The sequence below is a fragment of the Siphateles boraxobius genome, unplaced genomic scaffold, assembly GCF_051911475.1.
Source record: "Siphateles boraxobius isolate OS27281-9 unplaced genomic scaffold, OSU_SipBor_1 65, whole genome shotgun sequence".
Taxonomy (NCBI): Eukaryota; Metazoa; Chordata; class Actinopteri; order Cypriniformes; family Leuciscidae; genus Siphateles; species Siphateles boraxobius.
The window spans coordinates 7854338-7880952 of NW_027509192.1; the positions used below are offsets into that span (position 1 = coordinate 7854338).

Here is a 26615-nt window from a genome sequence, read left to right on the forward strand (position 1 = left end):
TACTGTTTCTTAAAGTGTACAAGGAGCATGCGCAGAAAAATTTTTTCCAGCTACTTGTGATTCAGCTGAAAGAGAAAAGCTCCTGACAATGCTTCCCTTAATGACCAGATTGACCTTTTAATCTAAAGGTTTATTGGAAGTTGTTGGATTTTGCAGTCTCAGAGTCTTAAGGCTTAAAATTGTGTACTCACATACTGTATACAATTATCAACAAACAGTGTTACTAGGCTACTTAAGTACATTATAGATTGTAAATGGATTCTTTCTCGTATAGATTCTTTAAATTAATGAAGAGGATAGGCTCACCAATTCTAGTAGTTTATGAAGGGAAATGGACATTATGTGTTGTATTCTGTTATGATTATAATGTGTATGTCTGCCGATTATTATTACACTTAACATGAACTAGAGAAACTTTTCAGTATATTACTTTCAGTCATCCTGATAACTACCACATTTAGTGCAATTTCATGCATTAGACACTCTTAAATGAAAGAATTGTGAATTCATGTCTTAGATGCAGACAGCAATGCCAATTCACTTTGTCTTGCATGTGTCAGAGAATTTACACAAACCAGAGGTCTAGTAAACAGTAGGGAAGCTCTGCTGACACAAAAGACAATTGTTGCAACTTGCAAGATGATGGTAGGAAGCTCACCACTGGCACCGACGACACCGGAGCAAACAAGGGCAAGTGTCTTGTTTTAAAATTGTCAACATACTTGTACTTTTGTCTGCTGAGAACAAACGCTAAAGGCAGTTGAGTAATTAATCTTGCAAAAATAATCTTAAACAAATTGACTTGTCAGTCTAGTCAAACATGGCCACAAATCAGTAGCTACAGGGATAGCTACAGCTATTAGAAAGATAAGAATTAATATGCTTTTCGAACCCCACAGCCAACAGTTTTCGAAGTAAAATATAATGCTCCTTTGTTCAGTGATTCTGGGGAATCGTTTGAGCCATACTACCTGGCAACCACAGTAAACCACAGGCTACAGCAGTTAAGAGAAGCCAGAAAAACCTGAAATTCCTTGTTTTATGGAGACTTCTGTCATAGTTTTTCTGTTGAGAACTCCCAACCCTCCGCCCCAGTATTTGCCAGTAACTTATTTGCACACTGGATTCTATGTAGGCCTAAGTTAGCCTACTGAAAAGCTTAAGTTACACTGGATGATGATGATGATTCATTTTGTTCCCAAGGCCGTGTGTCCACCAAAGCGTTTTTAGCCGGCTGAAAACGCTAGGCGCTCTGCTGAAAACGCCTAGCTGTGGGCGCTTGAGAGCGTTTTGGCAGCGCTGCGTTTTTTCATTTGAGACGATTCGTTGCTATGATACAGAATATCCGCAGCACACTTTACTTGTAACTGATTTCGCAGATAATTTTGTTTCATACTAAAAATTTATTTTTCATCCATTTTGTTCGGTTAGCTCTGCTGGTTGACGTCCTTGTACAGAAAGAATGTTGTGACAGTTGGTCGTGTGGTATTTGTCCCGCCCCTCCTCCACTGTGATTGGACGGCTGTGTAAAAAGTGACAGTGATGAGCGCAGCGTTTTACCCAAAGTTGAACCTTTTTCAACTCTCGGCGACCAGTAAAAAACGCCGGGCGCTCAGCGCTTGAGCGTTAAATACACGCTCAGCGCCTCGTTACGCTCATGGCGTTTAAAAAACGCGGCGCTCCAATTGGAATTGGAAAACAATTAGAATTTTACGCCAGCTGCGTGAAAAAACGCTTTGGTGGACACACGGCCTAAGTCTTTTGAAAATGGTTCAAACTGAAATGAAAATGATCAATCAGAATCGTTTTGCTTATTTTTCGGAAAGTGCCGTGCTGTTTTTTTTTTTGTTGCAAATATTGCAGAATATAATAAGTTTAGTTGCATTGTGGGTATTATGTAGGCTATAGCCTGTAAACTGTCATATTCAGGTTGTCGAGCTACAAACTTTGAGATGCCTTACAACGGTGGCCATGTTTAAGGATTATAATATGAATGCTTAATGCTATAGGATTTAACATTAGAGAAGCATATGTTCCCTTAAGGGATTATGGAAAATATCCTACAATCTCCTAGGGTTCTTCCCAGAACCAGTCAAACTGTCACCAACGAATATACACTAAATAAGAAAAATGACATTCTTTTTGCACATAGAATCATCACAAAGGGACGTAATTTTTACTCGCGGGTGGTGGGTTATGACGTAGGTTCTCTTCTGAAACGCATCATCTGGCAACCTATCATCACAGTTCCTCTCTCAGAGAAGCTAAGCTACATCACTGCGTTTCCCATCACTGCTGGATAGAGCACTAGAGCCCTCGGATCAACGCCCAAAAATAGTGCGGGGGAAATATTTTAAACGTCACAGGTAAGTGATCGATTTTTTCACGGTTAAATCCTTTGTTGCCTTGTTTTTCCTAAGCGCAAAATTGAGTTTGCACGTTTTTAGAGAGTGAATGCTAGCCGTTAGCACACTTTCGCATGCGGGGTTTTTAGCGCCGCGCCGGTGTGTAGAAAATCCTCCCTGAAAGACGCACAGCTGTAAAGTAATATTTTGTTTAAATACAACATTTTTATCGATAAATAACGTTTTGTTTCCTTTTCAAATTGGTGACCATAAATAGTTTTTTTCTTCGCTTAAAGAGTTCGTGGGTATATTTAAAAAATATTTGAATGTCTGTTGAAACTTATAAGACTTTTATTGCAGTGTATTTTCTTTGTTAATAATGTACAGTTATTAAATATTGGATTCTGCAATTAGGCCTATGTAGTAGCCTAATATTGATTGTCATCTCCCCATATATGCTTTCAAAACATTTTAAGCATAGCTAAATAAGGAAACACCACCGTTTGTGGGACAAGTAAGGTTAAAATATTAATTTTAAGGGGCGCTTATTAAATGTGACGCATGTGTCATTTTTTTCTCGCGCTCAACACGGTAACTGTTAATGGTGTCAGGTGATGTTAACGTGATTCATCCCAGTGATTCGAATCTTTTGCTTTCCAAAAGATTTGTTGAACTGATTCGTTCATTCACTCTTTCTGCACGTTACTGCGCGTTATACTTATGCCTGTAGCTGGCAACAAAAGTGTCTGCCTTTTTGCTTTTGAGCGAGTCATTGAGTCATTTACTCAACTGATTTTTTTAAACATAACATTCGTTCAATTACAAAAAAAATCCTTTATTATATTCTGCATGTTTGGTAAACTACTAAGCGACTCCTATTAAAGCATCTTTTCCCTGCACTTTATTAACTCTACATGTAATTATTCTGCCTATTTTTGATCTGATGGAGATTGAATCTCGTGATAAACTGAATGACTTAAATTATAGCCTATCCTTTTCAGTATTTTATATAGTAGTTAACATTTGAAGTGGACCAAAAACTTTCATCAAAGTTAAACATGAAATTTGAACAATACCCGTTTTTGTCTTAAGACAACCTTGATCCACTTTTTTGATCCACTTCAAATGTTGACTACTGTAGTATGAAAGTGTGTAGTATGAATGAAATCTGGACGTACTACATTCGCCATGTGACCTACCAGCATCAGTTGCGTTTTCTTCACTGCCATTCACAGATCATCTCCTGTGGCCTCAGAATCTCACTGGAAGTAGTAGGCCATCTGGGTACTTTTTGCCTACTGTTTTATGAGCACTGTGAATTCGGACATACTTTTGTCTCATATTGTTCTCGCCTACTAGCCTATATAGCAGGGAAGTATGAGTTTTCGGATGCAACCAGTCATTCTGAGTCAGACTCAAAACACTGACTTATTCAGTAAAGGTGTATTCGTAAGTCCAACCAATGAACAGCTCATTCCAATACTCAATTATTAATTTCTTGTAGCATAGTTTTTAAAGAGAGAGAATCATGCGCTTCAAAACAGAGAGTAAGAGGAAAATATGAGTTCTTGGAAGTAAATTAGTGATTTGTTCACTTTAAAGATTTGTTTTGATTCGGATGGCAGGGCTTATAAGTTATTTGAACAATTTCTGCCTGTATCCCCGATTTTTCTACTTTTAAAATAGTTCATTCATTGCATATTTCAGTAGCTGTTTCATGTGGATGAACATCCCAACTGTGTTGTTTTAATAAGGATCACAAGATGCAAAGGCAGTGCAGTCTTGTGACAACACCAATTTATTTACTGTCACTGTATCTTTGAGTCTGTACTTCAGTACTGAGGTCTATTGGTGTAATGTTTTACTATGCACACGATATTCAATCCCATTAGCTTTGAGCACTTTTAGTTAGGCTCTTAATGGAAAGCTTTTATGCTAAAGCACTCCTGACCACATTCATTCTGTTTATGGTATTTGTTTACATACCTCTAACTTGTTAAAGTAGTTAAGTTCCTCAGGTGCCCATGTGACACATGAATTATTCAAACTGAGGATGTGGGATCTAGGATCAATTTGCAACTGGTGTACATGAAAGGGACATGATCATGTCAGATGTCCCCATATAGAATTCGGAAAAAGTTGGTGAGATTTGCATTCTTTCTCGGGTGAGCAATAGGGATGTCATGATGAGGAAATTGAGGCGTGGGTCTCTTTTGAATGTGCGCTTGCTTTTGAATTCATGATCACGCATATTCTGTGTATAGGAAGTGGAAGTACTGACCACACAATTTACAAGATTAAATTAGTCGACGCTCAGGATCTGTTGCGCACCAAATCCTCCTCCATCATCCTGTCAGTTATCTCTCCTTATTATCGTCATGCGATGAGTCAAATCTGAGTGTGTTAGGGCTGGGCGGCAGGCTTGTGCAAAATTCAGAATTTCAGAATTGTCCTCCATTCAATTCATGAATTGGAATTTGAATTGAATTGACTCCGCCCACTGGAAGATGAATTTGAATTGAATTGAATTGACTCCGCCCCACAGGAAGTTGAATTTGAATTTGAATTGGAATGACAGGAAGTGGAATTAAATTCATGGCAATTCAAAGAAATTCTACACAGTCACACATAGGGCGACCACCATCAAAGAAACCAAATGTGGGACGATGTGGGACATAACCTGAAACTTTTATATAATGTCCATTTAACTTAATAAAAACATTTGTATTCTGCATTTCAGCTGATAAAAATACTTTATTTAGTCCCTTCTAGACAACACAATTACATCACAATGTAACATAACATGTCTTTATTTTACTTGCCATTTAAATTCAACATCACTGAGCAAGGCCGCAGGCATCATGCAGATCACTATTTTTGAAACAGTTCTGACAAAGTCCAACTAAAATCCAACAAAATAAATAATGAACAAATAAAATATAAAAAAACATGAAATCAGTTTATTGACAGCCTTATATATTAAGAATAAATTAAACCAAACACTTTCATATTTTTAGAAAGGATGTGAATTAAAACAACTAAAGCAGGCAATAAATTGATAAATTCTGTTAAATTAAAATTTTAATTTACCGAATTATCCATTTGTTTTCTGACGGGGAACATATGGAACGAATCACCGCTCAACATTTTGATTGACAACCTACTAGTGACCGTGTTTACTCCTTTCTTTTCAACCATTGGATATGATTTTAAAAACGGCTGTTGTATTTGTACTTCTGACGAAGCGCTGTTAAATATAGGTGAAAAACTACGGCGCAAAAAGAATAAATAAAATGCTTTCTTAAAAAGGCAAAAGAATGCATGCACATTTTCTTAATATGATAATTACAAACAAACAGACTGATAAAAATGCGGGACATTTTCTCAATATGAGACGTGGGGGACAAGGGGTGAAAATGCTGTGCGGTACAACACAAAGCATGACGGGTGGTCACCCTAGTCACACAACAGAAAGAATATGTTGAATCTCACATACATTCAGCGTTAGGAAGGTTACTTTGGAAATGTAATTGCTTACTGTTATAAGTTACCCCTTATAAATGTGGTTTGGATTATTTTATTTGGATTACTTTATCAATGTAAATCAATTTCCTTTTAATTTGATTAGTAACTAATTAAATTACACATTTTATCTCAGTAATACAACTAAATACAATTACATTAATTTTGTAATTCAATAACATAATTTCATTAGTTTACTCACTCCTCAACCCTGCATACATTTTGTTCTAATATATATATATATATATATATATATATATATATATATATATATATATATATATATATATATATATATATATAAAAACAAATGTCCACCTAAAATTGTTTTTTTTCTTCTAAAGATTTACTAAAGTAATTCTGGGAGTCATGTTCTATCATGTTCTGAGTCATGTTCTATCATGTTCCACAAAATTACAATAAATCAAACTTAATTATTTGTTCTGTGACTAGAGCTTTTAACATTAATTGCTGGGGGAAAATATTTCCTGTTAATGTAATCTGTACAAGTAGTTTAAACTAATATCATTTATAGAATATGTAATGCAATCTGTAAAGCTTAATTGTTAAACACTTCACTTAAAATATCTATATGAATTTGTTTTGAATTCCAATTCTGCTTCCTTTAATTCAAATTCGAATTGTAATTCTAGATCCTGTTTTTGACATCCATTCAAATTCAAGACTTGAATTGGAATTTAGGAGTCATTCTCAATTCAATTCTGAATTGTGCACAAGCCTGCTGGGCGGTATATTGAGTTTGTACGCTATATCGATAATATATTTTTTAGAAATGATATGGAATGAGGTAATTCCGTTTATATCGATACAGTAGTTTGATACGAGCATATCTAAAAAATAGCGGAGGACGCAGTGTGACGCACTGCTGCAGTGAAAGTACATAGTACAATTTGTCCTAAACATGACACAAGCTTATATTAATGGCTTCAAAATAACGGGTAAGATATAGTTAACAAGTTTAAAGCAGCTTGCCCTGTCAGATGCTCTGACAGATAGTGGCTGACTGACAGGTAAATACTTGCGTTGTTTAATGTGTTTGAGATGCGGCACTTTCCTCGATGCTTAACTTACATTTCATATATATCCTCCATCTTTATGTTAGAAAGTCAAACAAATGTCCATTTCACTGTCAGGAGAGGATGAGCTTCTGCAAGTTAATCTCCGCTAAAATTCAAGCTTCTGTGAATGAGCGGGCCAAACAGAGAGCACAATAGAATAGTAGCGAAATAATTCTCACTAAAATATACATATTGCTAAAATGTTTGTTGTGGGTAGGGCTGGGCGATATGGCCTAAAAAAAAAATCCCTGATTTTTTTCACAAAAAATTCGATTTACGATTTAAATCGATTTTTTTCTCTCTACTTAAAATCAATCTGCAGATGACAAAGAAATTGTTCAAAACAAGTTTTAACTTTATTTTGTTTTAATATTCCCTTCTGGGATTTGATCTCCATTAAAGTGCAATCAGAAACAACAAGCCAAAAAGACAAGAGGACAGGCCCTGTCTTTGAAAACAATGAAAATGTAACAAAATAAAATGGGTGGATTGGGATTGGGGGGATGTGTAAAAAAAAAACAAAAAAACTTGTGATTGTCAAATTATTTGGTAACTAAACATAATTTTAAGTTTACTGGTATGCTACTGTTTTTATTATTGCTTAACACAAATTTCACAATTTCAATTCAATTATTGTGATTTGATTCTGATCTTGATTCAATATAAATTCCTTTGGATAAATAGGTACAGTAGATACGTTAATGTGTTAATTGTTCTCCCCAAAAAAAAAAAAAATTCACCTAATGCTGTAAACATAGAGAGCCCTGTCAGCTGGTATTATTAAAGGTTAAAACTAACTCAAATTAAATATAATGCGTTTTTTATTTTATAATGCGTCTAACTCACATGCGTGCTGTGGGTCATTAAAAGCCATCCTGAGGTAAATGTAACGTTACGTGACATATGTTGTTCTCCAGCTGTTTTATGGACATCTCTCCGCGATTGAAAAACACTGATCGATCGATTTTATTACATTTCGGTAAGTTGGTAGTAAAGAGTAACAGATGTTCGGTTCACGTGCCGCTTGAACTGAGATCTGTCAGCGTTCTTTCACGTCACATTTACAAGCGCCAAAATGGTGTTTATTGTTTGAATTTTGTTATAAAATTGACAGAATCTGAGAGCTGAGAATCTGTTTCATATCGATTGTAACCTCCTCTGTCTTGTCTGTCGGTGTGAGTGTCCTCTTTGCTTCGCGATTTTTCTCTGCGTGAGAAAATGGATGTGTGGCGTGAGAGCGTGTAAAAAGTGACAGAATTGCGTCTCTCACAGTGAACTCGTGAGAGTTGGCAGCCCTGCAGATTCAGCTTGTAGCCTAAATGTTTTCGGCGGGTGTGCTTCTTCTGCTGCTGTTTGTGTATCTCTATCATGGCAAGCTCTGAGCCCGGTCGGAACTAGGGGAGCCCAGATGGGAGCGTCGGCGGTTGTTAAAGAGAAAACCGATTTTCATTCAGAAAAATCGGCGTAAACTACACATTCGAGTTAATCGATAAAATCGATTTATCGCCCAGCCCTAGTTGTTGGAAACAATAAATGTGCCAAATGTGGAATTTTAAACCTACAAGTAAGTATATTTTTATGAAACTGCTATACTGAAACCATTAAAATGGGGTAATCAAATGCAGGCTAATATAATTAGTTTGTGCTTTTTGTTTTTATTTTCATTTTTAGTTTAGCCTTTAGTCAATTTAAAACCAAAAGCATTATTTTTTGTTTTTAGATTGTAATGTTAGAATGTAATGTGATTTTAACCACCTTTTTGCACATAATATATTGCATAACCTACATTACTTTCACTATATTTGTCTCCTTCAATATCAACATTGTTTGTAGGATATCATTGGGCAGGAGGTGAAATAATTTTTTGTAAATAAATACTTTATCCAAATAGAAAAACGTAGAAAGTACAGAGATATATATCGTATATCAATGGAGCAGACCGAGTAGAGTTGTCAAAAAGTACCGACTTCGGTACTGAAATTTAAAAATGGGCCTAGGCTATACCAGCATTTCCCTCTAGCATTTTGAGCACTGTTAAACGGATTCTTAAAGAGTTAGTTCACCCAAAAATGAAAATTATGTCATTAATGACTCACCCTCATGTCGTTCCAAGCCCGTAAGACCTCCGTTCATCTTCGGAACACAGTTTAAGATATTTTAGATTCAGTCCGAGAGCTTTTTGTCTCTCCATTGAAAATCTATGTGCGGTATACTGTCCTTGTCCAGAAAGGCAATAAAGACATCATCAAAGTAGTCCATGTGACCTCAGTGGGTTAGTTAGAATTTTTTGAAGCACCGAAAATACATTTTTTTCCAAAAATAACAAAAACGATGACTTTATTCAGCATTGTATTCTCTTCCGGTTCTGTTGTCAATCCGCGTTCATAAGTCCGCTGACGTAAGACGAGCTGACGTGTTATCTGGTGCGCCCGAGCTTCGTATACAGTCTGAGGGAGACGCACGCTGTAAACAAAACAATCTTCACAAACATGTCTAAGGATTTCGACACAGGGGAAGACTTGCATTTTTTTTAACCAGACATATTTATTTGAACCCGAATACACGGACGCACCAGATAACACGTCAGCAGCGTCACTGGCCTCGTGAACGCGGATTGACAACAGAACCGGAAGAGAATACAATGCTGAATAAAGTCATCGTTTTTGTTATTTTTGGAACAAAATGTTTTTTTGATGCTTCAAAAAATTCTAACTAACCCCCTGAGGTCACGTGGACTACTTTGATGATGTCTTTATTGCCTTTCTGGACAAGGACAGTATACCGCACATAGATTTTCAATGGAGGGACAGAAAACTCTCGGACTAAATCTAAAATATCTTAAACTGTGTTCCGAAGATGAACGGAGGTCTTACGGGCTTGGAACGACATGAGGGTGAGTCATTAATGACATAATTTTCATTTTTGGTTGAACTAACCCTTTAAAGGGATAGTTCACCCGAAAATGAAAATTAGCCCATGATTTACCCACCCTGAAGTCATCCTAGGAGTATATGGCATTCTTCTTTCAGGCAAATACAATCGGAGTTTTATTAAAATATGTCCTGGCTCTTCCAAGCTTGATAATGGGAGTGAATGACTGTATGTCTTTGGAAGTCTATCAAAGCGAATGTATTTATGATTAAAGTGCTCCACGCATCTCCGGGGGTTAATAAAGTCCTTCTGAAGTGAAGCGATACGTTTGTGTAAGAAAAATGATGAACGCGACTGCCTAGCCCTGTTTGTTTGAACCGCGAGAGGCGTCAATTGCCATCTTTACGTTGTGCGTCAAGTTCAAGCGGTACTCTTTTGCCGTAAATCGATGTGTAGGGCCGTCTGCCGGAAGCTAGCTAGTTATTTTAGTCGATAAAGTTTTAAATATGGATATTTTTCTTACACTAACGCATCGCTTCACATTTTTTAAATACTTTTGACAACTCTAGAGCAGAGCAGGTCCGCTTTCAGTTTATAATTGTAGCGTCCTTTTTCCAATTGAATTAAATGTTTTTTACTTCTATAAAAAAAACTAAACGACAGTAGTGGGCAAGTAATGTAATCGGTGTACGGCCGTACACCGATTACATTACTTGCCCACTACTGTCGTAACACGGGTATCAACAACTACCGCTGCAAGCCTAGTGAGAGATCAGCTTTCAGGGTTGGAAAATGCCAACCTCTCTATAGGGACTGATTTATTTTGCCCACAGTCCCTGAACTTTCTTTTAAGCTTTGCTCACTGACAGTTGGATGCTGTTTAATGCCAGTGTCACTGCAGAGGCAGCTTTCGGTCCTTAGTCAGAGAAGTGCTGAGTGGCTCTTGGAAAGAAATCACACTGCACAATGTCTTGTCTCGCCTTTTGGAATAATCCACCTGACCCCTGCAATTAAAACAGCAGTCATTAGTTCTAGATTGGCTGCTTGCCCTTAAGGCAAGTGCGTCTAAATAACCCATGCACTTCACTAAATGATTTTAAGAGACTTTTTGATGCAGATTATACCCTGCAAGTCTGGAAAGAACCCAGGATTTGCTGCCATACAGTGTCAGACTCTGGGGTGCATGCAGCTGTGGAACTTGGCACCAGTGTTATGCAGCAAACAAAACAGCACATGGCCAGCGGGAAGTTTTTATACTGAGTGGCCTGTTTTCGGAAAGGATCGTATGATGTGGCTGGACGCATTAGGACGAAAGTGACAGGCTGAGATTGAAACAACATATATTGGGTCAAACTAACGTGTTATGCTCTCTAAAATAAAATGTTTCAATTTAACTTTTTCCCCACCAGCGTTTTTGACACAAGTTGCCAGCCACTGCCAGCATTTTTTCACAAAAGTTTAAATATCGTTGAATGAATATCTGAACATTTCAATATGTCGAACAGACCCACTGCTTTTAAACAAACAAAAACTTTGTATTCTAGCTTCATGCATTACTTTTTATCGAATACTCAAACATTTTTAGCAAAAAACTGGGGGAAAATCGTTTTTGTCAGACTACATTCAGATCGGATACAGAATAATGATCAAAACATAGATGGAGTAGATCAAGTCCATCAGCACCCCACAAGCTTCACAGTCCTGTACCTCGTCCTGGGTCGATATTTCATTCAGACATTACATATGCATGGTATTCGCTTGTTTCTGCTTCTTATTCGTCTGTGTTTTGATCAGGGGATTCAGTACTCTTTCAGAAGATGCGTAATAGCGTCCCCTACCGTATTATAGTGAAAACACAGAAAGCCGGACATTTACGTCAATGGCGGGGAAAAGAGTTAAAAAAACTAAATGTTCATGCTGCTTTAAAATTTAAGTTTAGTCAACTCAAATATCCAAGTTGTCACTTAGTACAACTTCACTTTTAAAGTTGACTAAACGTACATTTTAAGGCCGCACGAACATTTACTTTAAGTTGAAACTCTTGTTTACAGTGTGTTAAAGTGAGCCTTAATTGTTCTGATCAAACACTGAGTGAGATTAGATTGTATCCTTTATTTTTTGGGTCATTTACATTTGACCCACATACTGTTTTTAGGCTTGTCAATTTTTTTAACTTGTCAGAATTATCTAGCCTAGTCTGCAGTACAATCTAATCATCTATGCCTTCATTTTCCAATGTTCATGAATTTAGGGCTACTTTGGAGGTTTTTAATGTAAATTATATCCGTGGAAATGCATTTTAAAATGAATTTGTATATGTATATATATATATATGTCTTTAATGTAACTTTTCATCAGTTTAAAGCATCCTTGTTGAATAAAAACAAAACAAAATCCCACTGACCTCAAGCTTCTGAACAGTAGTGTTAGTGTATGTAGTGTATGTGGTTACTTTGGCTGGGCAAGAAGAAATCTGAAATAGAAAATTCTTCACTGTTATTTGATTACATATTAACCCGTATCTGCTGTGGATGAGCTGTATTAGCTTGTTATCAGTGGACAAGAGATAAGAATAGATAAGAATAATAAACTTGTGTATTTTGTTGTGATTTACTACACCATTAAATTTGTCCAATCAATTAGTGAAATGTAAAACATTTTCGTTCGATGCACCTAAAGGACATTTAGGAGCACTTTTATTGACCCAGCTGCAAAGCTGAATAGTAATACAACACCGCCTCTTAAGTAGGCTTAAAGATTTTTTTCAAAAGTCTCAGGTGGTTAAGCCTTTAGTGTCATGCAGTAATTGTGGACTGAGATCTTGTCAGGAAAGGAAGGAAGTGACCTCCATGAAATAGTTACCACAGACTTACAAAACAGCACGATTTCTTTTTTTAAGCTTCTTTACAGTTCTCTATTTGGGTGAGATCCCTTGTGAAATGTGTGCATATTTGCAGTGCGATAGTGGCTATGTTTCTCTTGGTCTTTTTCAGGGGTGTAACAGAGGAGGGAAGGTGCACTCAAGATGGTCACCATTCCAGAGTACTACATGGGGAAAAATGTTCTCATCACAGGGGCTACAGGCTTTATGGGGAAAGTACTTCTGGAGAAGCTGCTGCGCTCCTGTCCCGGTGTCAAAGCTGCCTATGTGCTTGTCCGGCCCAAAGCAGGACAGGCACCCCATACTCGTATCGCTGACATGTGATCAACTGCAAGGTGAGTAAGATCAGGCCTGGAAGATTGTTGGGGACCTTGGTTTGGTTTCTCAACCGGGTATTTATTTATTTTTATTTGACTCTGTTCAGTTAGACATTTGGCATAAAATAAGGTGATTTAGAAAATAATATTCTATATTTTTCAGCCTTTGAACTGTTTTTTTTTTTAATCAATTGAACAATTATTTAAACTAGGCAGTCATCTTTTTTTTTCATCTTCAGTTATAGTAATTTTAGTGCTTCAACTTTGTTGTTTAGCAACATTTTTAATTGTCATCTAATATTGTAAAAAATATATTTCAGCTTCATTTCAATAAAATTTTAGGTAACAATAACAGCACTGATTATTTGTTATGCTGACAAACTGGTTTGTATTTTTTGTCGTGCTTTATTTTTTTACATCAGTTAATTATTGTAATGCATGGTAATTTTTTTTAACTGACATTAATGTTCAGTAATCCATTACCTCATATTTGTATAAAAAAAACGACGATAGCATGATACATTATCATCATCATGATACATGACAATTTTTGTAAAACAAGGAGGGATCGTAAAATTAGTGCTATTAACAGTGACATTAGTTAACTTGGCAAATGGAAAAGTCCATTAATATTTGTGGTATTTAACATTTTTAGTATATGTAAAGTCCTAATTATTGATAGTATATATATATATATATATATATATATATATATATATATATATATATATATATATATATACATAATAACTAATAATATATTATGTTTCTTTTTCTCCTTGGAAAAAAAAACTAGTGTTCTATTGTGGAAATCTAAGGAGTTTTCAGCCTTTGATTTCTCTTAATATAGTTGAAATCAATACCTAAACTAAAGCATATGTCTTTGCTCACTACTTAATGTTTAAAAGTATGGATTAATGACTAAGCCGCAGATGCACTATTTATGTGACGTCAGCATGTAGATTTGCATGGACTCTCAGGATGCTTTGAATGCTCTAGATTGCTCTGATAAGTCTTATCTCTCACTCTGTTTGCTCTATACACCGTTATTATTTGCTCTTTACACAGCGTTATTATAAGCACATCTGGCCATATCTAGGTATTGTTGATAACATTGTTTCACAGGGTGTGCGTGACCGAAATGTACGTGTTTGCTGTAGTGCTTGACTGTAATATGCGATTATGGTGAAAGTGATCTTGAGACTTTAAATGTTTCAGCTTTTTGACAGACTGCGGGAGGAGCAGCCTGATTTCGGAGAGAAGATCGTGGCAGTCAACAGCGACCTGACGCAGCCGGATCTGGATCTGAGCACGGAAGACAAGGAGACCCTGACAGGCTGCGTGAACATAGTGTTTCACTGCGCTGCTACTATCCGCTTCAACGAGCCTCTGAAGTAAGCCGTAATCTCCAGCCACAGGACGCCACAAATCTACTGCTACAAGTTTAGATGCTTCTGATTATTTAGGCGGTTACATCACAGGAAGCAGCCGAGGGACTGTTTACACAACACCGTTTTCAACTAAAAATGGAAAACTTTTTATGCGCTTTGGCTGTTAATTTACACAAATATTGCATATTTTGATTGTATATTTTGTATTATAATAATTATTGTTAATTTTAATAATAATATATGTATTAATGATGCAACAAATGTATTATTTACATCAACAACAAATATTAATAATAATATTAGGAATAGTACAATAATATTATTTTTATTATGTTTTAATTACTTTTGTTATTGCCATTATAGTTATTGTTAATGCTAATAATAATACAAGTGTTAATGACAATCAATTTATTATTAACAGCAACATCAATAATAATAGTAATAATTATAACACAAATTAAGCACTATGATAATACTAATATTAATAAAAAAAATTAGTAATAGTATTCATAATAAATGAGTAGCTAATATATAATTATTATTGCTAATAATACAATTAATAATAATAATATTTATAAAATACAATTATTGTATTTATAATAATAATAATAATAATACAAATTTATAATTATATTATTATTAATACTATTAGTACTGTTAATAATAGTAGTAATTATAAAAAAAGTTAATTATTGTTTTTTTTATAAATATTATTTTAATATTTTGCATTAGTAATATATTTCTACCAAATTCTTCTGTTACTGCGGCATTTTATCAGATCCAACCTTTACCGTCCAATTAAAATAAAGTGAAACGGGAATGCTATACATCCAAAATAAATGGTAACGCCATGTTTATACATTTGTGACACGAACTCTTGCATTCTTCACCTGACTTCATTTTTGGAGTGCTCAAGTAACACTGCTGGCCCAGTAAGAGAGACATAAAATAGATTCACAGTATATATTTTCTTAACAATGATTTATTTGGATAACTCAGTAAGTTGAAAGACTGAAACTACAGTAATCGCAAATGATCATGATTAGATAACGTTTTTCGGTTAGGTGGTTTAAAAGAAATCGCTGCAGGTTTATCTTCACATCTGTGTAGTCAAAACCTCATGTTTCTACAGTGTCACTGAGTGTTTGTTGTTTTTCTGTCCCCTTGCTGCAGAGATGCCATGCAGTTAAATGTGCTGGCCACGCAGAAGATGGTTAGTTTGGCTCACAGTATGAAGCATTTGGATGTGTTTATCCACGTGTCCACAGCCTACGCCCACTGCGACCGAGAGCTCATCGAAGAGGTGGTCTATCCACCACCTGTCGATTACAGGAAGCTTATAGACACACTGGAGTAAGTCTTTACAAAACACTCTTCTTGTCTTTGGATCCTGCAATCTTATGAACAAAAATTAGACAAAACTATGTTGCTAATAAAAAGCTTAAAGACACAACTACAAATAAAATTCAATAACAAAGTAACACAAAATGAACATTGAAGCTATTTTAAGCATGAGTACCCAGACGCAACTCTTTTGCTTTCCCTCAACTTCCTGGATTTGTACGACATTTACAGGTGGATGGACGACAAACTTGTCTCTTTAATAACGCCAAAGTTGTTAGGTGAGCGGCCTAACACGTACACGTTCACTAAAGCCTTGGCGGAGCACCTCGTCCAACAGGAGTCTGGAAACCTCAATATCGCCATCGTCAGGCCCTCTATAGTAGGAGCCAGCTGGAAGGAACCTTTCCCCGTAAATATGCTCATTTACATTCTCAAACATCATTAAAACTGCCTGGATTTTGAACACCACTCTTTCTTTCCCACTCCGTCAAAGGGCTGGATTGATAATTTCAATGGGCCTAGCGGGATATTCATTGCTGTGAGTATCCACTTACATTTTTTTTAGAGCAGATTTAAATGCAGAGGCATTTTACAACATTCGTATCATTGTTTATTGGTACTTGATGTTAAAAGCTGGTTTTTTTTTTGGCTGTGCAGGCAGGAAAGGGGATTCTACGAACAATGAGGGCTTCAAATAACGCTGTCGCTGACCTCGTGCCAGTCGACGTAGTCATAAACGCAACTTTGGCCGCTGCCTGGTATTCCGGGTCCCAGAGACACGCCAGGTTGGACAATCACACAAACACCAATAGGCACACTAAATCCCTCACGCACAGATCACTGGAAAATAAAGTTGTGGAATAGATGGTTCCAGTTCTCTGAAAGTGTCGTTTGTCTCCATCACAGGCCGAGAAGTATGTTGGTGTACAACTGCACGACGGGCGGGATCAATCCTTTTCACTGGGGTGAAGTTGGTATGAATCACTTTTTCAAACAAATCGCTGCATGACTCAAATGCCCACATTGGCCTTCAGTGCTTCATTTTCCCATTTCATTATTGGTCTCCAACTGCAAATCGAAGAATTTGTCACGTTAAATGAACGAGCTTTAAAACCGTGTCACGTTTGAACATGCATGCGTGTATATTATGGGCGTTAGCTGACTCATTCTTTTGCTCGGACTTTTATGGGAACAGATTTAACTTGCATTTTTAAAATTGAGATTTATGCAAGTTTTTAAACAACTTCATTGTTTTCAAGTTCCCATGAAAGTGAAGTAGGGTGGGGAGAAATGAGTTATGATAACCATTAGTAGATGAATTATGATTGGTGTAGTGGTGCTGTAATGTTTTTTTTTTTGTTCATCACTTTATGGAAAAATTGAGACATGGCAACAAAGTAAATCTTTGTCCATTATTATATCATATTATTGCTGAACACATTCATTTAATCCATTTTAATCAGTTAATTATAATTTTTCACTGGCCAAATCACAATTATTATATTTTAAGACACCAGCAGTGTTAAATATAATATAACTGTCTCAAGTTATAACGCAACAAGTATTTACATTAAATTAGTTAAACTAAGCGTTTGGTAATATATATTTCATTAATTAATTTCTTTTACATAAACATTCAGCAAATAAATAGGTTAATAATGTAATATAATGCCTATAATTTCGCAAAGACCCGCCTCCCTTAGTTAGTGTCGCTATGTCCGACAAGCTACGCCGCTGTCACACACACAACATGTTCTCACGCAGTGAAAAATACATCGCGGATCAGAGAGGAGACTGACAATACGCTGACAGACAGGACAGATCAGGTTACTTTTCGGTTACTCTTGATATTAAACATATTAAACAAAGTCTCACCTTTCAAATTTGGTCATTTTTAAAAAGAAATTTAAACAATAAATACCATTTTGTGGCTCTTTAATGTGTCGTGACAGATCGCTGTAGAGCATCAGTTAAAGCTGCTCGTGAACCGATCATCTCTTCCTTCTAGTTCATTTATAGCATCAAATAAACATGAATGAACATAAGAAGGAATGTTGTTTTAACCGCGGAAAGGCGTCAGTATATTCAGTTTTTCAAGTTCAAATCCTCCCATGTTAATTTACTATCTCTCCTGACTGCTTTGTCGGACAAAATGGCGGATGGCGAAGTATGATTGGTCAGATCACCTGTCAATCAAGCTCTCTGCGAAGGGTCAATTCCCTTTTAAATAAGCATTTGTTGGAATACGTTTCAATGCCGTTGTTAGTTATCACAACAAACATGTCTCTAGTGATCTCTTAAAACAGGTTTGACTCATTCTATCGCTGTGATGAGTGACTGACATTCAGAGGGACTGAAAATATTTATATCTATTTACAGATATAAATAGATATTAGAGACATTAGATGAACCATGGTACAAGAGTGTACTGAACCATATTAGGGTCTTTCGCACCGGATAGTTCAAGGAACTAGCCACCAGGGTGGTTCCCCGAGAACGGGTGGTTCCCCGAGAACTAATGGTTCCCCTTGGAACGTTTTCCTGTTGCATTCGCACCGCCAGTAGGAACTTTGTAGTGACATAAGCCACGCTCGTAGTTGTGACTTTTTTTTTTTTACGGTGCGGCGGACCTTTATTTTGATGGCGCTGAGAACTCCAGAGCCTGAGCAAACAAAAGTGCTCACATTCTCCATGTTCATTAGTTTACGATCTGTCTAACAATCCTGTCTAATACGTTAATACATAGAAAGTAGACCGCATATGAAAAGGTATTGGCGTATGCCGTGTGGTTGATGTCCAGTGTTGCTAGCTGAGCAGAAATACATGATCATGTTTCGTTTGGTCCCCTCAAAGTTGCGTTGGATTTTCTCCTGAGCGTAAAGGTTTAGAGGTTCATCTGTCACTGTTTTCCATGTTCGTATAGTTAGTTTCTGGAGTAAATATATAGCCTATAATCTGTGTGTTTACATAGCTTTTTTAAAATTGGCGGGTGCTGGTGTTTTGTTCGGCCCATCCGCGTACACTAACGTCACTGATAGTTCCTATTGTGCTGGTTTAGACCATACTCTGAAGTAGGAGCTAAATTAGTTCCTCCAAAAGAGTTCCTAGAACTAAAGTCGTTCCTAGTTCCCGCGGTGCGAACGTGCCGACATCGGGTACTTTCACCAATAGTTCTAGGAACTAGGAAAATGTTCCTCCGTTGCGAAAGCCCCTATTGTTCACATTTTCTACTGGAACCATTTCATCCCTAATTAGTTAATATCCAAATTAATGTTTAGTTATAATTAGCATTGTGTTGCAGTTGGAGCAATCCATAGGACTCAACAATACAGATTTTTTTTGTTGCCCTGCTCAAATGTTCATTGCCCAAACTTAAAAAAGAAAAAAATATATTTTCTATGTATCAAACAGAATTAAGATAATACCTTATGAAACCAGTTACAACATATTCGGTGTGTGTGTGTGTGTGTGTATATATATATATATCACACACACAATTTTAGTATTATTGATTATATATATAATTATTTATTATAAATATGATTATATATATTTTTTACTTTTTTGTGATTAATTTAAAATAAATTACAGTTCTGTTAACTGGACCAAAGCACCCTCGTCATTGTTGAGCCCTGGCTACTTGATAAGATTAATTTGACCATATATGTATGGGATGATACTTAAAAAAGGATCCCTAATACCAGAGGTCTTCAATCCTGCTCCTGGAGGGCCACTGTCCGGCAGAGTTTAGTTCCAACCTGCTTCAGCACACCTGCCTTTGTATATTCAAACGATCCTGAAGAGCTTGATGAGCTGATTCAGGTGTGTTTGATTAGGGTTGGAACTAAACTCTCCTGGCCCTCCAGGAGCAGGATTGAAGACCTCTGCCTAATACTATGGCAAATAAAATGACCGTGTTGCTTTTTAACCCTGAACCAAGTCATGCGCACCTGTGGCGTTTACTGTTAAACCCGTTTTTGTCTCTTAGAGTACCATGTTACATCTACTTTCAAGAGGAACCCCCTCGAGCAGGCCTTCAGGCGGCCAAATGTAAATCTCACAACCAATCACCTTATCAATCAGTACTGGATTGCTGTAAGCCACAAGGCGCCAGCATTCCTATATGATCTCTTCCTCAGGATGTCTGGAAGAGAGCCCAGGTAAATCCGACCGCTTCCTCCTCCACGCTCGGTCTAGCCATTACGTGTCGTTCTCCTCGTCTAGGGCAAGGATGCATAACCCACTCGGAGACTGGGTTCTGCACGCTTCCCGTCCACGTGTGTGCTTAGCCGTGTGTGTGTGTAGTTCTGTGTTTAAAATGCTCTTGTGTATGTTGTATGCCTGTATTCCTTTTCGCAGAGTACTGCATAAACATGACGTTCAAGACCAACCCCTTAGAACAGGCTTTCAGACGCCCCAATGTTAACCTGCGATCCAACCCTTTTACCAATCAGTACTGGACCACAGTGAGTCACACCCTTCCTGCCCTGCTGTATGACGGGGTTCTCATGTTGACGGGTCAGAAGCCCCGGTAAGGTCTTCAGTACCAGCTTCTCCACCTCTTTGTCCTCCCTCCTTCCCCTCCCTCACCTCCACCACTGGGTGTTGGGTGCGTGGTGTGGCATGGCCAGCCGGTGGGCTGGGAAGGAAGCGCCCAGCCTGGCCTTCTGCTCGACTTCATGGCATCGGACAAACGCTGCTGGCGGGCTAGCATTAAAGTGCATGGAGTCCTGCACGCTTTTTTGTTACTTCTTTGGAAAAGGAGATGGATCCATCCCATAATTCCATCTTTATCTTATTTATTATGTTGGTTTTCTTTTTCTGAACCATGCCATTAAGTCTTCAAGAGAGGTCTTTTGGTCTACTCTTGTAGTATATGGAAACATGGAAGCTGGGAATGATGTTTTGATCAACAACGCCTGTACTCACCAAGCAAGTCGGAGTGCTCCACTCGGATCAGATACGGATAGTTTACACAATAGTTTTCTGTCAAAAACGCCAAACTGATCAGAGAACAGCACTCAATATAAGCAATGGGGCCAGGTACCAAACTCTCTGCTCGAGGATTTGGTTTAAGACGGGGGTTTTCAAACTGGGGTCTAGGATGCCTGCAAGAAAACTTTACTTTTTTAAGGGTTTTCAAGGTAACTTTTAACCATATACAAATTATATATATTTTTATTAACAATATTTTAACAATAATTGTATAACATTTTCCAATTTATGTAAATATTTGTTTTTTAAATAATTAAAATTTATATTTATAAATTATGAAAAAATAATAATTATACATACAAAATGAAATTTCTCTTTTTTATTTTATATCACAATTCCATTTTAATTCTGTTTTTTAAAGACTGGTTGGAAATCATGCGATTTAAGATTTTTTAATTAATATATTACAAAAAATACACAGCTGCCTGAATCCATTAAAATGGCGGTCCTGCGCAAAGGGGTAATATTTTGGGGAACTTGGCTTTAAAAGTTTTAAAAGTCCTTAGTTTAATCCACTAAAATATAATTGCAAGGATCTATCCTTCTTATTTTACATAAAAAATAAGATGGATGCATAAGTTTTTGATCTATCCATCCATTTGATCCAAGTTTTTGATCCATCCGTGCAAAAACCCTTTTAAGTTGCAGTGTGTAGGTGTGTTTGGTATCTGGAGATTTTTAAAAGTTGCTGTTCTAATACGATGCATGCCGTCATCCCCTATCCAACCCATCTTGATGGGAAACTGGGCGTTTCTGGACATTTCCATTTACAATTCCAACAGTGCTTTGTCAGGTAAAGCGTGATCAAATTTGGTCTACATCTGGTACAGTTTATAAATGTACACACACAAAAAAAAAATCTCAAGTACACAAATGCGCCCAGGTGCTCTCCAAGATCCTTCAATGTCTTTTAATCGTGTGATCTTTGCTCAACCAAAACATAACGGGAATCCACAGTTGTTTGCCGGAGGATTGTGGTTCGAAAGTGCCGCAGTGGGATCTAACATGAAGCTAATAAACTACAGGATGAATGGGTCAAAGAAAGTCTTCATATATTCTTTTTGACTAATTGAGTTTTTTTTGGTTGTTTTTTTTACAGAGCCCCTTGACCTTTGCATAAATATACAGACTTTTGCATACACACACAAACGTTTTTACATTATCCAAATTTGAGCTTTTTACGGTAACTCTTTTCAGACGATTTCACAGTGTGTTTTCTCGGCCACCACAGAGTTAAATTTGTGCATTGTCCTGTAAGCTTTACGTACTGGTTCTTAAATGATTGCTCCATCAGCCTATTTCAGTTGTGGTTTCTCGGCCGCCACAGAGTTAAATTTGTGCATTTCCTGTATGCTTTACGTAGTGGTTCACAAATTCTTGCTCCATCAGCCTATTTCAGTGTGGTTTCTCGGCCACCACAGAGTTAAATTTGTTCAACTGGACATAAGGCCTTGAAATAAGATGTACTCCATTAATGAAAGCCAAATTTTGAGCACTTTTCAGTGTACCAATCTTTTTTTATGGACCCTCGAACATGGCAAATAGGACAATGCACACAGCAGTATTGAGCCATCAGCCCATTTCGTGGCGCGGTTTCTCGGCCGCCATAGAGGATGCGTTAAAGAGGACATAAGGCCTTGATATTAGAGTTACTGTCCAAATGAAAGTTATATTTTGAGCAAATAGATCTCTATTAATTCTATGCACATCCATGCTCTTATTTTCTTCATAGTAAGATGACAGTTACACACAAAGGAAATGGGTTATAGGAGCCTATACATAACCGGAAATTATAACCACTGCGTGACCACACAAAAATTCCCGTGGACACGTGTACAGTTTCTTGTGAGCACATAAAGTTTTTCATGCGCACGCGAAAGTATTAATGTTTTATTTTTGCAAAGGTCCCTTTCAGGGCTCCATAGGTTGTTTTTTTTTTGTTTTTTTACGTCTCTTTATTTGGGAAAGCAAACCCATGGAAGCCTCTTTTTTCCCCTCCTAGTAAAAAATTGCAACTGTTTCTCATACTTATGACTATATCTGACAATGTGACTTGATATCTTATAATTGCAACTGTAATTGTGACTTTATATTTATCTGACAGTTACCAGTTTAATTTTTACTCTGGGGGCAGAAATGGGCTTTACTAATAACCTACATTTTATTATTTAATAAAGCATTGCATGGAATTAAATATTTTGCTATCGCTAAAGCATCAAGATTAAGTCATATACGAGTATTAGAACTACTTTTGTAGTTTGTCACCATCTGCTCTTATTAAATTGATTGCCCTTTCGGGGGTTAAACTCCACATCCAGCCCCCTTCAATGCTCATCTGAAGCTATGCATCTCTCCTTTTCTCCCACTCGTTCCCTGTGTTGTTTCCGTGGCGACGCAGGATGATGAAGACAATCACTCGGTTGCACAAGGCCATGATGGTGCTGGAGTACTTCACTAGCCACTCGTGGGTGTGGAACACGGACAACGTCACCATGCTCATGAATCAGATGGGAGCTGAGGACAAGAAGGTGTGTGTGTGTGTATATGTGTACTATTAATACACTCACAGCCTGCCGTTAGCACAGTTAAAGAAGTCTCATCTGGGACTCTGAATCATGATTTACATAGGTTAAAATGTGTCCGTACACTACAATTATATTGTGAATGAAATATTTATTCAAATTCATCTCTGACTTTTATCAATGCTTGAACTCTTGAGTTGAATGTTCTTTTTGTGCTCAGGTATTTAACTTTGACGTCAGGCAGTTACACTGGGCAGAATACATGGAGAATTACTGCATGGGCACTAAGAAGTATGTTCTCAACGAAGAGTTGTCAGGACTCCCAGCGGCACGCAAACACTTGAACAAGTATGTATGGAAGTTCTCAAGGTTACCTTGTGGATAACTAATTATCTAGAGCAACAGTCAACCTGAAATAGTAATTGCTGCTGTCGTATGCAGCTGCTCAATTTTGTCGCATTGTCAAATGTCTATGTCGCCCGTTGAACTCTATTGTAAATTAATAAAAAAAATAATAAAAAATCCAGACTGAAATGCATCTGTAAAAATCTCATTGGAATCGAATATCAAACCAACTCCATATGTGATTTGAAAAAGATTTGAAAAAATCTGATTTCATGTTTGTTTGTTTTTCTGCTGTCCAGACTTGCAAAAACTCATCTGGATATGCCAAAAAATCTGATTTTTGCTGGCTGTTCATTTTTAATGTTATCATTATCAGCCCGATAAGGACATTTGACCGATATATTAAAGCTGATAAATAATGGATTAATTCCTTCAGCTGAACCGCTGCACACTGTTAGTCATGATGTGCAGCGCAAGTCTGTCATATAACAAGCAACATAAAATTATAATGAGAAACATGATTATAATTGTGTGCTTGGGACTTGGATTTTAATGGTGAGACTTTTGTTTTTGTAATCAGGCTCTCAAAAATTATTAAAAAAATATGGATTTAGATTTATCGGCCAATATATCGGTTATCGAGTTTCAAATATAAAGAATTATCGGTTACCTGTATCGGCCAAAGTTTTCATATCGGTGCAACCCTACAGAATAGTATAATTTAATATCAGCCATGAAGTAAAAATAATTATCGACTTGTCAAATATAAATTAAGTGGAGATGCCAGTAATATGACATTTAAATATGTGATAATATGTATAAAAGATATTATTATATGGATTATTATCCTTTTTGTCAATCATTTTTTAAAAATTTGTTTTCTTTTCTCGTAGGCTGCGGAACATTCGCTATACTTTCAACACCATCTTGGTAGTTTTGATCTGGCGCATCTTCATCGCCCGTTCACAGATGGCCAGAAACATCTGGTACTTCGTCGTCAGCTTGTGCTTCAAGTTCCTCTCCTATTTCAGAGCTTCCAGCACCATGAGATACTGAATCCACCCCAGCTGCCCCTCCCCCACCCCCCACTTTCTCCCGACAGCTATGCACTCACTTCTGCTTTGCGACACTCTGAACTCTGAGGGTCAAGCGTTCAGGCATGGTATCCGCTATCCTCCCCTCCTGCGCAAGTGCGCCCTCAACATCACAGGGTGCAAGTGCACTCAACTGCTATGTAGAAAGCATGAATTTTCAGGGCTTGAGGTTTAAGAAGCTCTCTCAGCACAATGAGAGCGACTGCTTCGTGCCGAGCGCGTTTGAGCACTTACTGTACCTGTTCCACCTCCTGAACGCAAACAGGTTGTGGGCGACGCTTGATTATTATGTTTTACATACTTGCTCATACTTGTTGGCGCCAATGGCCCCTTTTCTAACTGTAATCAACGAAGCACAAGGAGAAAAAAATTAGAGATTGGCTTTGTCTCAGCTCTGTGCCTGCAATTCAAAAATTATCTTCATGTGCCCAGTGTCTTTGTTAGATTCATCTCTTTTGCCTTACTACTTTCCAATTCCTCTCACCCTCTTCGAGACAGGGAATTGAGTGTTACCAAATAAGCATCTTAAGCGTCTGATTTCCAGGCCTTATGCTTGTCTTCACACTCTTTTCTTTAGTCAATACCATGTCATCAAATGTTTATTTGTGCTAGTTGAACTTAGGTTGGGGTCTCTTGTTTTTGTGAAAGCAATCAGTCGCTTTTAATCAATCAGGCTTGTCTGTTTTCCTAAAAAAACTAACTAGTTTATTGCCATAAATTTCTAGTGTTCAGGTAATGGACTTCTGTAAATAGAACACGTTATCTTTTGTGTAAATCTCTAAAGCAACCTGAGAAAACCGAATATTTTGACTTTCAAAACTCTTGTATAAAACTACGCTAATTTCTTTGCGTTCTTAAGAGCTTCGATTCCATATCAGAGGGTGACGGTTCATATTTTAACTGGATTAAGTGTTTTTCTTTCCTTTCTTCACCCGATTTATTCTCTGACCTGTCTGAATGTTGAAGTAATGCGAAAGAGCTAACGGATGTATGTTTTCTAAACCATTTCTGTACTTCTATTTAGATAAAACACTGTAATTTCACATTGTCTGCTACCAAGTATTTTCCATGTTTGAAATAAATAGGAAGTGGTTGTTTATGACGTGAAATGACAAGGGAAAAGAAGAGATGTAAAGGCTGCTTTTATGGTCACTCGTGCTTCGGATCACAATTAATGTCAAGAACTCTTTGCACAGCTTAATATGATACCAGGGAACGATGGCGTGTTACTGTGTGGATTATAGATTAACTTTTCTGTCTTTTCTATTAATGGTTTAAAGAACTGATAAAAATGATCGTTGCCTTCATTTCAGCGCTTCTGTCAGGATCCATATTTTTATGTGGGAGTTTGAGTGAAATAGAGAGTTTGAAAATGAGTTCAGTGTATGCAGGGTCTCATCAAGAGTATTTATTTACCCGAAATAGGGTAAAATAAAGGAAAATATATTGCAATGTATAGTAGTCAACTTATCTTTTTAGTTTTATTTGTGATGGGTAAAATTAGGCATCATTGGGATTTTCGTCACAGATCACGGCATTTTATAAAGGTGGTAATATTATCATTTTCTTCATTGGTCATTATATAAAATGTAAGATCAAGTCGATGTCAGGCCTTGACTGGACAAATGTAGTTTGTTTCCCTTTCTTTCCATTTTGTCTGCCTTATTTGTATGTACTGTTTTGTTTCTTTTTGTTTAATATGTAATGTTCTGTAATGATCTAAAATGTTTATTGAGAGAATTGCAATTGCCACATTAAAAGTCAGTGGAGGGTTAAAAATCAATGGGTGCCTTTCGTTTGTAAACCAAAAGAAAATAAAGAATAAACTATGAACTTATTTTTCAGTTTAATGATTCATCATTGGCCGTTACTGTTTTAAGCCGTAAAGAACATAACTATGATTTAAAAG

The 26615-nt window shown here is 36.9% G+C and overlaps 1 protein-coding gene across 1 annotated transcript; it reads left to right on the forward strand.

Moving 5' to 3' along the window:
- The first annotated feature begins 2235 nt into the window (after window positions 1-2235).
- far1 (fatty acyl CoA reductase 1) lies at window positions 2236-26543 on the forward strand. Its single transcript, XM_077210594.1, is given in 13 exon segments — window positions 2236-2366; window positions 12811-13019; window positions 13022-13033; window positions 14234-14409; window positions 15580-15759; window positions 15982-16159; window positions 16244-16288; window positions 16408-16535; window positions 16657-16724; window positions 20110-20281; window positions 23144-23273; window positions 23488-23615; window positions 24506-26543. Coding segments are annotated over 12 exon segments (1557 nt in total). The 5' UTR covers window positions 2236-2366; window positions 12811-12842; the 3' UTR covers window positions 24669-26543.
- The last annotated feature ends 72 nt before the right edge of the window (window positions 26544-26615 follow it).